The 18,672-nt window shown below is 41.7% G+C and overlaps 1 protein-coding gene across 4 annotated transcripts in view; it reads right to left on the minus strand.

Annotated features, from left to right (window-relative positions):
• The window catches only part of HSPBAP1 (HSPB1 associated protein 1), a 56,640-nt gene that overhangs the window by 20,433 nt on the left and 17,535 nt on the right, over positions 1–18,672 (minus strand). For all 4 annotated transcript variants that reach the window (XM_044438367.1, XM_044438370.1, XM_044438368.1 and 1 more), the window contains exons 3-4: positions 12,214–12,398; positions 961–1,097 (exon numbers count right to left, since the gene is read on the minus strand). In XM_044438367.1, coding sequence (XP_044294302.1) covers positions 961–1,097; positions 12,214–12,398 — 322 coding nt within the window. The remainder of the gene's footprint in view (positions 1–960; positions 1,098–12,213; positions 12,399–18,672) is intronic.

Genomic DNA, 18,672 nt, shown 5'->3' on the forward strand with positions numbered 1-18,672 from the left:
AGAGGAAAAAAAAGGCAAACTCTGTGTCAGAGATCATTAAAAAGGAGAATGCATCCTACTGTATTCCAGGTACCTCATCTCAAAAAAGAATAATGAAGAATGAACAGTAAAGGACAACAACATAAGCAAATATATGGAGCAATTTTGTACCAAAATACGCTAACATGTCTGGGACTTCCATGCACTTGGTGACTGTGTGGAAACTGCCTGGTGTTTATCAGCCTTATATGCTGTCAGTATATGTGAGAATGCAGTTTCTCTTACCACAACGAGGAATTGAATTTTGAGCACTAGAGTGAGGAGAGGCAAAGGTCAAAGGGAAGAGAAATATAAACTACTAAGAACAGCGAGGATCATCACAGTGGAAAAGGTAGGCTTGCTGTGTTTTTCCCAATCTTCTCACATTGTAAATGCATAGATGAGCCTGTTGGTACCTTGAGTGTGGGTTATTTCCTATTTAAAGAGAATCTGGATCACATGATATGCCATCCATGTGATCAGAAGGTATGTGGCACTCCTAAGGATGCTGTACTTATACCAAAGCTGACTTGAGCAGCCCACAAATGTAAAATGCATTAGCCCAATCCCATGCATCTAACGCACACTGGAGATTTTATTTGATTTGTTATGTTGTACTTTAGGTTCCAATTTTTAGTAAACTGCCTAGAGAGGTTGAGTAGCATAGAAATGAATGACAAGCTACTCTGCAGGGGAACTGGCATATCCAAATTAGTGTGAAAATAAATAATGTGCAGACAACAAGTTTAGCCAAATACACTTGGGCAAACAGTAACTAGTGGGAAACAAATTCTCACATGTTTAATTCTTAATAAGGCTAGGTGCTTTGGATCACTAGAAAATCTGTTAATATAAAAGTATCAACTGAACAGGGTTTTTTTAAAGCATCACAAACTGGTCAAGGTTAGCCACAGAAACTGCAACTGAAAGTCTTTCTCTTACCTTCCTTGCACTTGCAACACTAAGTTGCAGCCATAGGAGTCTAAATGGCAAGGAGTGTTTGCTCCAGCAGATCCAATCCACAGAGTACTCTCCCTTCCATTTCTTCCAGAAAATCCAAAGTCAGACCATCTGATATCCTGTTGCAAAGATAGGCTTTAGATGCAAACCTCTTTTGAGTATCCATCCTGTTAATAGGCCATTCTCTACCTTTCTGATTCTCTCATTTTCTTCTCATCCTGTTTGGGCTGAATACCTCCAATTCTTTCCCTCTTTACACTGTCCTTTGGTGCATGAATCATCAGAAAGATCAACTGATGTAAATTAGAAGTTCAGATTTAATTTCTGTGGAGCTAATGAAGGTAATTTCCCATGGCCTTCTTATAGGAAATAGCTTTCATTCTAGTTATTTACAATTCACCTCTTCCACCTGTTCATCACTCTTTGAGCCTCATCTCAGGGCCAATTACCAAATGACAAATTTCCTCAACGTGCTTGTAACCACTTAGTAACCAAGGTGTTTAAGGAATCAGGGCCGACTAGTTTGTTTGTCCTTGATCTGTTGTAAAAATGTCTTCAGCAGAATTTGGCAGAACACAATGGTTAACTCTTGCAATGAAAGAATGTTCTCCAAGTGTATAAACGCTGTTACCATCCTGCTATGATGCAATGAAAATTTTACCATAACATGACAAATAAGTGCCAGTAGTCATCTTCCACACTATATTTGGCTAATCTAAGAAGTATAATGCTTCCTTACACTATCCCTATAATGCTAACTGTTGGCAGAAACTAATACAATCTTACATCCAGATCTCCTAGAACTAAATTTTTTTAAAAAGAAAGGAAATTAATAATCTAATCAACACCCCATTTTTGTTGAGTGTTTCAACTCTTGATTCTTCTTCTTGTGATATCATTGTTAATGGCATCCATTTCTAGTTTTTTGCTATTTTCAGGAAAATCAAACACCTTTACCACCTTGTCCTTGATTTCCTTCTTGGAAAAATAATGGCATGCAGTGACATAAAATACTGTATAAGAAAGAAATGACTAGGAGCCTAAAGTTATGTCCACTGACTGGTGTGTGCCCTGGGAGTCCCACCCCCACCAGAGGAAGTGGAGAGAAAACTTTATTTTTTCCTTCTCCTTGGAGGCCCCTGCCCCCTGAAAGTCTGTTCAAGAAGGTTGAAGTAGGGGCCACAACTGACAACATTGCCTTCCCCGCCTTTCACCAATTAAATCTACTGGGCAGTGGTTATTGCTCCTGCCTGTGTGAAGAATGGCTCCTAATCAGGATCCAAGCCAATGAAAACAAATCACAAAACTGTATCCGTAAAACAATTACATATACTTTCCTAAATTGAACAAGATTAACCTGTGACTACAGTGAAATAACCTTCAATATTATCAGGGAAAATAATAAACAATGAATTTGGATTCAAAGTATAATAGGACAGGTAACAACTTGGCTGCAAGCTAATTTTATTAAAGAGAAAGTCAGCCAGTTATTTTGAAAGGCAAGGTCCTTTTAATGAAAAACCTCTGCTGGCACTGGATAGGTGTCTAAAGTCCACTGTGCAAACATATATTTTTGCCAAGAACATTAGAAGTTTTCCTGTGTTTTTTAAAATGAAGCATACCTTATAAAATCAATGCCAAATTAATGTCCAGGTCAGAGGAGAGCAGTAGAAAAAGAGGGCGGAAAGAGTTTTGTTTGCTTTTTGAAGTACTGTAAAAGGCGAGGCCTCAAATTTCTGCCCCCAATGAAAATTTATCATGATATTTCAGTATTTATCATAATATTTAACATTTGAGTTACTCGCTAATCACATTTTTTCCTTTTCATTAAACACTTAAAATTTCTTATCTTTCTCCATAGAAAAGACGTCCACTCACCAGCTTAGTATACAACTCTTGTAAGCTTAGACAGAAAAGTCCTACAACTCACAGCATGGTAGAAACATTTCTGTCTAAATCTGCAATGGACTAACCTGTTACAACAAGTCTAATCTATTAAGATACCCATAAGCTGCCAGACTTGGAGGCTGAGCTCACACTGTGCGGGGCAGGAGGAGTGGCAGAGGCAGCCTTTGCCTCCCTCTCCTCCCGCCCAAAATTTTTGCTAGATGGACTTTTCCACCCATGTAGCAAGGACAGTTTACAGGGGAAGAAAAGGAAGCTAGAGCTACCTTAGAGTTGCTCGTATCCAATCTCTCCTGTCTCCTCTCCCTGCTGCCCACCAAAATGCTCCCTTTTGCCCTTCCCCGAGGTTGTATTCCTGACCTTAGAGAAGCAGCTGGAGTGGCCCTTTCCACACCAGTTCTGAGGGAGGGAGGTGGATTTGGATTACAGATTCTTCCTCCTGGTACTGGAGTGCAGTCTCTAGCCTCAGATCCAGGAAACCTAAGTACCTGGAGGCCTTCAGATGCTGTCCATGGGGTATAACATTCCTCCCCCAGTGGCTCTTTTTAAAGTACCTTCTCAAGCTCTGAAACATTCTTGTTAAGGGGAAAAGCAATCCACATTGTATACAACAGCCTAGATGTGTACGCACAATCGATTTCTATAATGCTGAGGGTAGTCTTTGCTTCAGTGCCTTTCTTTGTTTCAGTGCCTTTCTAGTAATCTCTAACACAGAGCTCTCCCTTTCTCGATATTACTGCATTCTGTCCTGACACACTGAGCTTTTTACTGTGACTTCCAGATCTCCCTGAGAAATTACTGTCTATTCACACTCCATCAGCAGACATCTGATGTGAGGATTATGTGTCCCAATGTCCAACATGTTCCATTTCTTTATACTGAATTCCATGTGCCTTTCTGCTGATGAATTACCTACGAACATCCTTTTGTATCTCTTTACAATTGGTTTAGGCCAGGGGTCCGCAAACTTTCCCACCAGGGGGCCAGTTGAAAGCTGCCAGTGCTGGGCACGGGCCAGAAAGGTGGTGCCATCACGGGGATGGGGGCGGGGGCGGCGCGTGTGGGTGCGTGCGTGTGCTGAGGCGGGGTATGCGGCGAGACAAGGGGAGGCGAAGCGGGCACGCATGGCAAGGGGAGGCGAGGTGGGCACATGAGGCAGCAGCTTGCTTGCTTGGAGATTGTTTTCCCCAAGTGAGCAACCCGCTTCATCGCTGCATGCAAGGCGAGGTGGGCAGCAGCGGCGAGCGCGCATGGTGGGTCCAAATGGGCATGGCAGGCCAGATAAATGGGCATGGTGAGCCGGATCCTGCCCCTGGGCTGCAGTTCGAGGACCCATGGCTTAGGCTGTTACCATGAATAATGGAATACCATCCAGAAACCTGGTTATATCACCATTCAGCTGTGATCAGTTGAGTTTGGTGCTGTTTTTATTTTGGTATATTTTATGACATTTCAGTGTAGTTTATTATTTTAATCCACTTTACATATCCCTATAGCCACAATTTTTGCTAAAAAGGCAAGGTACAAATCAAATGACCAAACAAATTGTTTGTTTTCTATTAGTTTGTACTGCAACGTCCATCACTACTAGCTACAATGGCCAAATATTATGGAAGTTGGGGACAAAGCAGCTGGAGGTTACCTGGTCACCTGCTCTTCCTCTAGATCAGGGGTCCTCAAACTTTTTCAAGAGGGGGCCAGCTGAAAGGTGCCGGCAATGGGCACGGGCTGCCAAGGTGGTGCGGGTGGGGGGCGAAGGCTGGGCCGGGCTGTGTGCAGGTGTGTGTGGAGATCGTTTTCTCTGAGAAAGTCCAAAATGATCTCTGCATGAGCAAGCTGCTGCCTTGCCGCATGGCGAGTCCAAAACCTCTATGGTGGGCTAGATAAATGAGCATGGCGGGCCAGATCCGGTCTGCGGGCTGTAGTTTGAGGACCCATGCTCTAGATCATATATGATTAAGAGTAAACTTTGGTAAACTCTCCATTTATAACTCCTAGTGAGAAAATTTTCAATTTGTGTTCTTATCTCCTGAAGGCAAGGCAAGGCAAGGCAAGGCAAGGCAAGGCAAGGCACCTAGTTACCAATCTATAAGAAGCCCTATACTTTTAGCTCAGAAAGGATAGTTCTAACCATTCTGATTTTAACCATTTCTAATCACAAGTCTAGAGATCATGGGTACGGTAAAATCCTTATGTCCTCACCACACAGGGCAAAACCAAACATGATTTCCAATTAAGGATGGTAATCCACAATTAGCATTTTATTTTTACCTGCCCCCTTGTAAAGTGCATTCTTTTTTCTGACCAAATACATAGAGTTGTTTAGTATTGAATCCAGAGTGTAATAGTAGTTCAGTAAGTTAGTGTCACTGCCTGTTGTTGTTATATATAAAACATTATTTTATTTAAAATATCTTTAAGCCATTTTCAGTGAATTATTATGATGGTATGCAAGAACAGAATTTGAGCATTGTCAGTATAAAATCACAGCAGGCAGCAAAGCCAGCGGCACCGGGGGTGGGGGGAAATCTCTCAGCATAAACATTCAGCAGAGAGGAGAAAGCCTGATCAGCCAGTTCTTATTCTATGCTGGAAAGCCTAGACATCCGGAAATGTCTTTGTCTGACACTGAAAAGACAACAGAACTGGTACCAAGCCAGCTTCCAAGGAGAGGGGATTCTATGAGGGAGAGCTGTGGGTGACTAGCCCATCTTTCTGGTCAACCAGTCAACTAACTGCACATGTGTGCATGCTGGTGGCAGGGGGCAAGGGAACCTGGGCAAGAGCCTCAAATGATGAATGTGATGTTCAGTTAGGCTCGTGTTCCAGAAAGGAGTTCTTTGGAATACACATCTAAAGCCTTGCAGGCCAGCCAGGTGGAACAACTAGAGAGCTCTATCGGGGACCATTTGCTGTATTAGGCACCTAGATCCCAAGTCCCAAAAAAGAGCCAAATAGCCAGAGAAAACACTTTGATGTTTGACCCTCCTCTCTTTATGTTGATGGTGTCAGTGCTTTTCAGTTAGTTCAGATTTGGGATGTGTGTGTGTGTATGTGGTGGTGGGGATAAAATTCATATAAATACTGAGGTAGTTATTGAGTTCATCAGGAACATTTACATTTGGTAGAAGAACCAAAGGTTAGGGTATATATTAAGTTTCCAAGAAAGACAGAAGGAGCCATACCATGTGTCCAGATTCTTCCTAAATGAAGGTATCAAATGTATAATACTTAATTTGTAACTTCAATTTAAATGGAAGGAGACTATAATTCTAATATATCTGAACCAACTCAGTACCTGTTTGAAATGGGACTGCTTGATGTGTAGGCTGTTGCTGTACTCCAGATGTATATAGGATATATGTACTTATGTTTATGTACTTTATTTACATATCCATAAATTTTAGCATATCTGGACACTGTCTACTTCTCTTTGTGCTGTTCTGGCTGGTACAGATAATCTAACATTCGATTCAAGGTCACATCACCTAAAACAATAGCTGCACTTTGTCCCAAAGACAGAGGATCAATTACCAAGGTGTTCAACATAATACTCAGGCTAATGATACTCATATATGCCCTCCTTCTCCTTGAGATCAGCAACAGATGCCCTTCTCCGGGAACCCTCCGTGAATGATATTAGGAGGGTGAGTACCCGGAGGAGGGCCTTCTCTGCAGTGGTGCCCCACCTATGGAATGCGCTCCCCAGAGAGGCCTGCCTGGCGCCGTCGTTATTTGTTTTTTGGCACCAGGCCAAGACCTTTTTACTTAAAACTTATTTTAAGTGTTAATTTATTGGTGTTGATAGGATTTTAAATCTTTTAAGCCGAGATGCACCGGGTTTTAATATTTTTCTTGTATAATTGTTATATTTGTATATTTTGTTTCTGTTGTGAGCCGCCCCGAGGCTTTGTTGCGATGGGGGCAGCATAAAAATGTTTTAAATAAATAAATTAAATAAATAAATAGTGGTGAGTGATACCTTTACAGAACAGAATTAAAAAATGGCAAGTCCTGCTATAGCCTTCCAATGCACAGATGAAGCTGCCTTGTGCCAAATCAGAGCAGAGCATTGGTGAGTCTATCCTAGTGATGTCTATTGCAATTAGCGGTTGCTCTAGAGTGTAAGAAGAGCAGGGCTGGATCAGATCTAATGCTGCTTTCTATGGATAACCAGATGCTTCTGTGAAACCCATGAGTAGGGCAAGGGGCAACAGTCCCATCCTGCCCACATTCCCTTGCAACGGGTGAACACAGGCATACTGCCTCTAATGTTAGAGGTGGCACACAGCCATCAGAACTAGTTGCCATTAACAGACTTATCCTTCATGTTGTTATAATCTAATCCCCTATAAGAGCCATCCAAGCTGGTGATCATCACTACATACTATGCAAGTGAATTCTATATTTTACCTACAGAGCATGTGAAATACTTCCTCTTCCCTGTTCTGAACCACCCTGCATTCAGCTGCTGGGGATGACCTCAAGTTTTAGTATTATGGGAGAGAAAGAAAAATGTCTCCCCATTCACTTTCTCCACACCATGTGTAATTCTGTACATTTCTATCATATCCTCCCTGTACTCATCTTTTTATAAGCCAACAGTCCCAAAGTTGCAACTTTAAGAGAGTTGTTCTAGCCTCTTGGCCACTTTGGTTGACTTTCCCTCAAGTGGACATCAATGGCATATCTTTATGGGTCAAACTGCATGTCTCCCAATAACTCTTTGGAGAAAAGAATCTGCATGCAGTTCGCTCCATAGGTTTATGTCGGCTGTCCGGAGGAAAGGATGCAGTATGCTTCCTTCTCCTTCTACATATCACATATACAACCCTCAGGATTTCTACCAGTAATACACCTGAGAACTATGCACTAAACATACATTGTACTTTAAAGAGTTACTGGAGCATTGTGCTCCAGTAAAAATGCACTGAAGGTATAAGAAATAAGATATATTCAACCTTTTTCATTTTTGCTCAGATGTTGTATGCTATATGTATTTACAAAATGGTTGGGTATAGTTGCTTTTTCTCCAGGAAGCCCTCTTGCTACAACAGCACCAACTTTATTAGGCAGCCTGACCTGCCATGAACAGGTGAGGATGTACAATAGGAAACACTTCCGGCCTCTGGGTCAGTCTGGAAAGCAGTCTAACTTCAAAAAAATATGAATAAGGCTTATTCTGGCTCAACTACAGACTTGAATTTTTTCCCTAGCTTGTTTAGTCTAGGTTTGGGGCTGAACTATTGCAAAGTAGAAAAATGTTAATGTATCCTAACTCTATAAGGTAGCACCTTTTTTCTGAGCTTCAATACTGAAGAATCATCAAGGTGAATGATAAGCTTCCAAGTGAATGAAGTAATGCTAGGAGATTACTTGATTTACGGAAAGAAATACAAAAGCCTAATACAAACATTTGTCAGGAGCTTCAAGAAATCACAAAAGAAAAGTTGTTCTTCCAGCTTTCCACAGCCATAAAATTTAAAATCCAATATAACTATTTTGGTGATAAAGTTAAGGGTAATAACCATCTCTACTTTAATCTCACACCTAAGTAGTTTCTATATTCTGTCACAACTTAAGAAGAAAGAGAATGAACATGATCAATATTAGATTTTAAAAGTCTTTTTCTGAAAATGCTGCTGCCTCAGTAAATAGCTGACATGATTATGGGCAACATAGTTTTTACCCAGTGAACTGAGAAGGAATAGGTAAGTTCTGAAATCCGGGCACAATGACCTGCTTTTTTACAATAAAAAAGATCCACAGCTGAATGAAATGCAGTTTATAAGTATCCCAACCATAACAGATGGCACATTACTTCTGAATTACATTTATTTTGCTTGCTGCTTACAATGTATCTAATATACCCATATGTCACTTTAAGAGGTCTCATTTCTATTTAAACGTCATGCATATATCTTGCCGCTGATTTATGTCTCAAAATTCTGTAATATAATATAAATTGAACAAAAAATCCTGGAAGAAAAGAGATACTGCACATACATTAAAATAATGGAATCATTACCTTAAGTCACACAACTGTAAATGATAAACAGTGTAATTGAAATTTCAAACAACTTTTAAATGGCCCTATTAATCACTATAAATAAAAAAGGGTAGCTGGCCTTCTTGTACCCTTCAAGTCACCTTAGAAAAATATCTAAATAAAATCTAAATGAAAAGAGCAGATAAGCAAGAGAATGTATACGAAAAGAATTCTTCTTAATGGATGGAAGTTTCCTGGTTGGTAGAGCAACACTAAGATCCTTTACTCATGCAGGGTTACTATCTGAGTTTGAGAGCCTCTTCTGCTTGTGAACTGGAAAGCTGATTTTCTTCAGTCTGGCACTTGTGGAGAGCCACCATGCTTAGAGGAGTTTCTCTTCTACAAACCATCGCCCTCCATGAGTAGAGGAGAACAGAGGTGGCAAAGGAGAGACACAACAATCTCGCGCACTCCTTGTCGTGTGGTTGCCCTGTTCGCATAGGCCTTAGGTCTACTCATCCCTCTGTAAAGTGGTTCTCCAATGATGGTAGTTCAAGCATGCCTTGATCCCAGTGGGAATATTCCTCTAAGCATGCAATATGGAACTACCAATGAAGAATTCAAGGTCAGACTCAATCTTGAGTCCCTTGTTGTTGATTGTCTGGAATAGTTTTTGCCTGAGATCATTGAAGGCCCCTGTTCTGCATTCTGAACCACAGAGATAGCAGCAGGGAAAGCAAGCTGTATTGATCTCTGATACAGTTATAGTTATTAGCCTTGGACTATACTTTGAATTAAATAATGAGTCTATAGCTGATTGCCATCAGCTATATAATTTCTGGAGCATTTCAACTATTAAGCTTTTGCTCTGAACACTAAGAAGCTCATCTGTGAAATCTGATTTGCTACCAATAATAGTTCTCGCAGTTTGCTGGTGCTTTGTGCTAGCTTGCTAGGATTTGTTTGTGCCAAAAGATAGGCACAGGACAGCTTGAGTGGATAAGCCTCATCAGGTGGCTGTGAATTATTTATGTGGCTCTGTGTGTATTTGTTTATGTTTTTCTCAGCATTGGCTTACCCTTATTTTTCATACAGGGTACAGATGACTGAAACACATCCAGGCAAACAGCCATTGGCACCCCAGTCCTTCAGTGCCATTTTCTTTACAGAAAGGTGGGGTACAAATCAAATATATGAATAAATCTTGTAAACTTAGTTATTTAAAAGCTATCAATGATGCTAAGTATTTAGATAGTTTTTTCTGAGCAGTCAAAATACTTAACCACATTACCTCAGCAATCTGTACAGCAGCTCTGTAATACGTGTCAACATCAGGGCTGTCCCTCCCATGAGGTGGGGTAAATTTTCTCCTCAGACAGTGATTGTGGAAGGGTGGTAGATCCCACGTATCCTACCACTGAGAGGATGGGTCCTGATAACAGCACTGCTTTCAAGAGAAGCGCAGGGTGGGCAGCTGCCCCAGGGAGCCCCACTTGAAATGCTGTAGCGGAGACGCAGCCTCTACAGCCCCACCAAGCACCTGCTGCCACCCACCCGCTACCTCTTTCTGAATAAGGCATAAGTGGATGGCCACAGCAAGGATGTGCTTGGAGCTGCTTTCCAAAACGGTGAGCTGACACCTCACTCTGAGGGATCCTCTGAGCAAGGCACTGGTCTGCCTGGGGCTGAAGCAACGCCTTCCCAGTTCACAGCAGCATGGCATGGCGTGCTCGGTGCTCGCTGCCTCTGGTCAGCGTTGGATGAGGGCCAAGGAGACCCAGCCATGAAATTCACAGGGTGATCTTGGCAGAATGATTTTATTTCCCTCAGCCTAATCCATCTATAAACAGGGAATGGTTTCAACAGAGGGCAGGGGGAAGATCAGTGGTATAGAAAGCAAGTTTCATGAGGGAACGTTGAAGGGACTGGGCATGGTTAGCATACGGGAGAGGGAGAGGAGTATCATATCTTCAGATGTAACATGGGGCTGTCAAATAAAAGGCAAATGCTTGTCCCTTGCTTCTCCATCCAGGCAGCATTAAATCTAATAGACTTAAGTTAAAGAATGGTAGATTTTGGTAGAACACTTGACAGTAAAAGTGGTTAGACTGTAGAACCACTTACCTAGAGGAAGGGTTAGCTGTATGGCAATGGAGGTCTTCAAGCAGAGAAAAGCCAGCTGTGGGGGTGTTTTAGCTCTAAATTTCCTAAATCAAAAGCTGGCTGAATTAGACAGAATTCCTCAACCTGATGCCTTTCGGATGTGTTGGACTACAAATCCCATAATTTCCAGAAATTATCTACCTAAATTTTTAAGGCCACCTTTATGGGTGGAATTATGGGAGTTTCAGTCCAACACAATTAGAGTATATCAGGTTGTGGAAGGATGGATTAGATGTCTACACCATGAGTCCTCAAACTATGGCCCGGGGGCTGGAACCAGCCCGCCACGCCCATTTGGACCCACCATATGTGTGCCCATCTCACCCCGCGTGCGGCAAGGCAGGGGCTTGCTCACTTGGAGAAAACGATCTCCAAGTCAGCAAGCCGCTGCCTCGTGCGCCCACCTCGCCTCCCCTTGCTGTGCGTGCCCACCCACGCTTCGCCTCCCCTTGCCTCACCGCATGTCCTGCCTCAGCGTGCGCACCCACACGCACCACCCCCGCCCCTGCCCCCGTGCTGGCACCACATTTCTGGCCTGTGCCCAGCACTGGCACCTTTCAACTGGCCCCCTGGTGGAAAAGTTTGAGGACCCCTGGTCTACACAATCCCCTTCAACTCTATGATTCTACAGGGATAAAAAAGAGCTGGAAAGCAAGAGCCAGATAGTATCCTTCCAAGCTGCTTGGACGAAAAACAAGATATATTCTTCCCATACATATCAACCCAGACCCTAAGATCATCCTCACTGGCCTTCTCTAGGAGTCCCTGACAAAGGAACAAAAATGGGTCGCTACTAAGAAGAGGGCCTTTTTCTGTTGTAACAGGAACATCAAGTGAAGACCTTATTTTCTCAGGCATTTTAGTTTTCAGTTTCAACTGTTTTAAAATCAGCTGCTATATATTAAGTCTTTGCACTAGGTTTTATTCTGGTTTTTATTTTTATTTTATACTAAATTTTATGATGCTATATTTTATAGTGTTAATTGTTGTGAACTACCCAAGGAGCTTCCTTACTGGACATTACAGGAATGTAATTTAAAAAAGAAAAATGACAAATAAAATACAAATAAAAACAACGCGGCACCCATTTTGCACTGTAGCAGAGGCTGGCTACTAAACATGTTCCCCATCATCTTTTGAGAGGATCAATAAAGGACAGTATAAAGTTAATAATGTACCTGGAAATTTTCTGGCTTGTCTTCAAATAGTTGAGCAATATACTTATAGTCAGCATAAGTCCAGTATTTACACAAGTCGTAACTGCTGAAAGGTCCAGAAGAGCGAGAAGGCCATCTCCCACTCCAGGCCAGAAACTCTTCAAGTGTAGCCTCCACATAACTGCACTCCGTTTCAAATAGAGGAGCTAAAGCAATATAAGAAGAGACAACATTACATGCACACTGAACACAACACCAATAATAAAGAAAAGATATGGAGCAAGGCAGTTTAGCAGATAAAACAATCACTTTCTGTCTTTGCTCAGACTGCTGGTTAAATGCAATATAAACCCACAAATGAAATTACAGCGGCTTAGATGTCTCAGCTGAGAATGCAGCACATATGACAAGGGTCCTGACTAATTCCTTACAATTGACAGTTGGTCTTTGAAGTCTGAACAACAAGAGGGTTTATGTATCTCTTTGTGAGCAAGTACTACTCAGTTGTTTAGGCTTCCCTTTCTGCAAAAGCAGTTGCAGAAAATATCCTAAGACGGGATACTCAGATACTATCATCAGAGTTGCACAAAATGCTTCAGAATAATAGCTTACTATTGACAACGGGGCATGTTCATGCCAATTTGTTCCTTCCGCAAGTGGCAACAGCTAAACTAACCACATACATACCAGAGTAGGAGTCAGGATTACATTTGAACCTGGACTCTTGGTTTACTGCTCCTCTAACAAGCCAGAGATTGAGGCAGTGAGAAGGCAGGACCCTCAGTTTGTTTATTTTGTTTGTCACCCAATGAGCTCCATGCCTAAGTGGGACCTAGAACCCAGATCGCTTAAGGCCCAGTCCTGCCCTCCTAAGCACTACACCGCACTGGATGTAACATTAACATTTTCTGCCATGGTATGTTTCTGGTTGGTGTAGCCCAGTCTTCCACAATCTGGCACCTCCTAGTTACATCAGATTACAACATCTGTCATCCCAGCCAATGGCATGATGGTCACTGTAAGTCAAATATATCTGGAGGCTGTTGGGGAGGTTGGTTTGTCCACTCCAGTTGGCAAGCAGATCTAAGTTGGACTAATCAGACAGGGGACACTAGCTTACCTGCTCTGAATGGTAAGTCAGGATTCTGGTTGCAAAAGCGGCCTGTAAGTGATGCCAACCCCATCCATGCTAACCTTAACTGTCTCCATCTTAAAGAGCGTAAGATCGACAGTACGGAAGCCTCTGAGTGGAATCTAAAGAACTGCTTGAATATTAGACTCTGTGACCCAGTTTACAGGACCAAAACATTCAACTGTGGCATATTTCATCTATGGTGGGCACAAGCCCTGTCTCCCAGGTTTGTACAACACAAACAGGGTGTGGAATATGCAAAATCTCTGCCTGTGTGCACTGGCACACACCACAGCCAGCCATAGCTTATTCAAAGCATGGTGGGCTGTCCAATCATGTGGACCAGCCAAATCACCATGCATCAAATTGCTTTTGACAGTCTCACTTGCCACGTGGATCTGCTGCTTGAGAAACACAAGTTTAAATCCATAGCAGTTCTTTGGATCTGGGCCTTTTTCAGTTTCCTGATGCTTCTTTTCCTAAAAGGACCTAGTTTTACTTCTGGGTCATAAACACATAAGACAACCTTCTTGAAAGAGAGAAATGAAATATAAGGGGCTTTTGGAGGATCAGGTGTCAGCAGGGAAGCCCTGGTTCATCCCCATGTGAATACTACAATGAGTCTGCTTCATGTGATGAATTTTTAAGTATATGATCTGGGACTCAGATTTTAATTATTAGCAGCAGGTTTATCCTTATGAGAAACATTTCACTTTCCACCTACTGAAGTAATAAAACTCCCCATGCATTATTAAGTCTGCAAATAGAGATATCTAGAATGTTGGGATTTAAACAGTGTTGACTTGTCAACATTTTGGCATTTGAGAAGTACACGTAGTACAGATGCACAGACAGTATTATGCCCATTTGCCTAGAGGCAAGTATAAAAAAGAAGAAAATACTGAAGGACCATATGTATATAACGGCATTTCTGGAAGGCAGCTTAGGTTGTTCATCCCCTCCAGATAAAAATCTTTAAGTGTCCCTGGCCAGTCATATGAAAATACAGTTGCCTAATGCCACAACTGAGGCAAGCAGTCATTCCCCTGTGGACTGTGTAATAAGTACCATTATATAATATCTCTTGTCATTTTGCACTAGAAAATGTGAAACTTAACTGTCCATTTGGGGAAGCAGCTTACCTACAAAGCTGAATTAAAAACAAATAAAGCTAACCAAATACTTTTAAACCTTGCCAATGGAAAGACGTTCAATGTGTTCAGCTCTATGAGAAGAGGAGGGGGCTTGGAATCTCTGGTTTTAAATTTACATATGTTGCTCTAGCACACCTGCCCACACTGCCAACACTGGACAGGCTTCCAAATCTGTCTCCATGTGCGTACAACACAGCACGTGAGCTGCATGCAAAACACAGGGATTCCTCATTGACTTGGGTTCTCCGCACCTTAGTTTATCTAAGCAGAACGGCTTTAAAATTAAAACGTCTCCTGGGAAATGAGGCTGTCTCCAGGACCACAGAACAAGTCTTGGAGTAACAGGTGGAGTGCAGGAGGGTGCAGAAGACTCTGCTTCTGGTCTTCCCACAGGCCTCTGTTGGGCACTGGGCCACTGGAGAGACAGCCTAGTGGCCAAGAGAGACCTTAGGTCTGATCTGGCATGGTTCTTATGTTCTTATTTACTTTGAGGCTTAAAAGACAAAAGCCAGTGAGGTTTTTTTTCACCAAAACTCCTCCATAAGACTTTGGTGAACCTTTGGTTACAACTGATTAACTTTTTTCAATTAACTTTCTTTGGGTCCTGCAGAATTTACTAACTGTCATTTTCCAAAGGGTATAGCTTAACTGTGAGGTAAGGGAAGGAAACTAAATCAAAGCAAGCAGGGGCTTTCCTTTCAAAAAGTTATTTGTGAGAAGGGCAGTTTCAGGTCCAGGTTCAGTGATGCTCTTCAAAAATTAAAAAATTACAAAGCAGATGCTTGGATCTAGATTGCCCCTTAGTAGACTGAGATCCAGTGGTGCCTCCTGACTAAGCAAGGGGATGAGATGGAAAAGCAATTTCAGTCAGTTCTTCCTCCCACTGCAACCCCAGCATTCTCTCTGACACTATTCCAGATGGTCCACTATTCCTGCTTTGTAGGGGGTGCAGAGGGATTGTGTACTTGCCAAAAATCACATCACCCTCTGTCCTCCAGTAGGGGTTTCCTCTGAATGGACCACTGCTTATGGAAAACCAACATGTTTTATTGGAAAAGCAAAGGAACTGCTCATATAGGGAATTAAGATGGGCTGATCATGACTGTAGAATATCAGTGAAGACTCAAGGTCGTATGAATTCTGCAGTGTATAACGTTAGGGTATGCATATAAAAGATAAAACAACACAATGAAGAATTTCGACAACATATTCTTTAGTTTTATGTCAGGTCAACTAGGGAGGTCAGCCTTTGACACCACCATATATCTATCTGTTTTTATTAATCAGCTGGACTAATTCCTGCCCCACTACAGTAGTCCATTTTTGGTTGCATTTCTGTATTTTAAAATTCTCTTTTTCAATCTGTTTGTCCATGCTCCTCCTTCTGCACCCATCATATCTCATTATGAAATTTGTTGTAGGATGCTTTTTTTGAATACTAATGTTTTATCACTGAACTGTACTTTTATGAAAGCAATTTTGAGGATTCTAAATGCTAAATTGAAGTACATATCAAATAAACCATCAGTCTAGACTGCATATACAGTGTATGTGCATGGATGATCCTGAAGGGATGGGAGGGATGAAAATCTGTGTTGGCTTTTTATAGTAACACAGTGCAAGGCTATTTTGCATGATTTAAAATATGAAACTAGGATATTAGGCAGGACAATAACAATCTTACATGTCTGAATTGTGGGGGGAGGGTTGTTTGGATTCAGTTACAATTTTTCATCATAGGGCATGGTGGAGGCCACACTGCATTTGCTTGCATCGTGGCATATATTTCCAGTGGCTAATCAAGAGACCTCTGTTTCTCATCACAACTGGTCCTTCCAGTGAAAAATTCAATATATGAAATTATATGCTGAACCAAAACTGTGGTTATTAAGGGAAGCAAATTGCAAGGGACTGCATGAATGGCAATGACAGAACAATCATTTACCCTTCATTCCACTACTCACGTTCAGCTGCTTATGCGGGTGCCTTTCATTCTTACAAGTGAGTCGTGCTCTGCAGGCATTCATTCCTCATTGCTCTGATGGCACAGGAATTGCTGCCATCACTGTCTCAGATATTTGTTCTATTTTCCTCCAGGCAAAAAAACAAACCCCTATCACTGTCATTTTCTATTTGTCCGGCTTGGATGGCAGTCCTTAACATCCAATTCACTTCACGTGTACTGACAAGGAACAGGCAACAAACCTGGTACGACATTTAGCTCAGGACTCTTAAAAGATCTCCCTCAGAAAGCTTCACTGCACTCCAAATGTGAAAACCATGCACAAATAGATTACACAGTCTTGTACTAGTTCACAGATGTACTGACTGTACAACTGAAATATGCTCTATGTAAGAAGGCCCCGCAGGTGGGATCCATCTGATTTTTAAAAAGTTCTGTTGCAAGCAAGATCTAAGGTTCACTCTTGTGCACCACCAACTATAAAGATTATATATCTTGGCCATGCATGAATCAGGCTTTAAAATATTGCACCCAATTTCTTCTGCATACTATAGTTCAGCGCTATCTCTTGTTACACAACCATGCAAGGTACCTCATTTTCTTAGAACATATGCTAATGCAAGAAAATTAAACAACAGAGATGAATTGCTATTAAAAGTGGTTCAAATATCTGAATTGTTTTTAAGAACAATTTGTTCATGACATCACTTGCTCCTAAGATTAACAGAGCAAATATTTGAAAAATCAAGGAACAGGAGATCTCTCATAGGATAATGTTTTGTGAAATTCTCACTATTAAAGTTATAGGGGAAAAGGCTGTATAACTGTTCCATGATCCTCAAAGAAAAGGCTTAGATTTATCTCTGATTCAGCAAGGAATACAAAATTATTCATTAGGTGTATAGTGAATAATTAAAGGCTATCACCAGTACAATCAGCCGATGATAATGGAATAAGTAAATCAGAAAAATGAAGTTATCCTGAAAACATCAGCACATTAAGGGGAAAGAATGAAAGGAACCAACAGGGCAAACAAATCTTTCACAAGAATGACAAGGCAATACAGTGTGCTAGTTAAGCCAAGTTGTACTTTTTCTAGGGTTCCTTTTTTTGGTTGCAGACAGTTCTTGTTACTTAAGAACCAAGAAAGGGTCTCCCACACAAGAGATCTTCAACTTCTTTTAACACAAACTGCCTCAAGAAAAACAGTTTGCCCCTGAGACTGATTTTTCAAGTAAAAAAATGACAAAACACACAAAGCCTTGATCTCAAGATCTAGACCCCTGAGTTGGGTCCATCCTTAAGGACTGAAAGCTATTACCAGATAGCTGGTATCAAATCCATGGGAAAATTCCACTGTTCTCCTTACTGTCTGTATCAAACCTCATTTCCAGTTCTTAAGAAAGATGCCACTGGATGTTAGGGCTGGTCATTTATAGCACTATTCACCACACTCTCATTCACAACTCAATGCACTGGTACAGGGGAAACCATTGTCTTCACTAGTGGAATGGGCACATTTGGTGGAATTGTTTCTTCTTCCTAAGAGCATTCTTATCCCTGCACCCCCAAATTTGCTCCAGAGGATTGGGAATTCATTTGGAACAGATTTAGCAGAGCATGGACAGAGGCAGAAGAAACCCATTCATTCTGTGTCTCCAAACAATGGTGGGAATGAAAGGCAAATGGAAAGCCAGCCTTACAAGCTACCACCTGCTATTAAAAACACTGGGGTTTGTAGCTATCAGTACTGCAACACACAATCACAAAACTGTGGGCATAGTATTTAGGGGAGTGTGAGAGAAAGAAGATTCAGTCTGTGTTCCCATATCAGAACCTAGAGGGAAAATGCTGAAATTTATATCACTGATGAAAATATGTTTTTTTTTAAATGTGCACAGGCAGTACCCAAGTTATGAACGTCCAAGATGCAAACAGCCCATACTTATGAATGAACTGCCACAAAATCTATGGTTTAAAGCCACTGTGGAAAATTGCCATCACCAGAGAGAGGAGCCAAAGGGGAGAGAGAGCGAGCCTCCAAAGAATCACCATAGAGAGAGAGAGGAAATGATGGGGGGGAGGCCTGCAAAGCATGCCTTCCTGTCCCACCCTTCCAGAGAGGGAAATCCCTCCAGCGTTTCCTTGCTGCAAGGAGGTGGTGCTGGTGAGTTTGGGCAGCAATACTTGATATTTGCACTTTTTCCACTTTCATGGGGTCCTGCTCCCAT

The sequence above is a fragment of the Varanus komodoensis genome, unplaced genomic scaffold (genome assembly GCF_004798865.1).
Source record: "Varanus komodoensis strain SLA01 unplaced genomic scaffold, ASM479886v1 scaffold32, whole genome shotgun sequence".
In the NCBI taxonomy this organism is placed as follows: domain Eukaryota; kingdom Metazoa; phylum Chordata; class Lepidosauria; order Squamata; family Varanidae; genus Varanus; species Varanus komodoensis.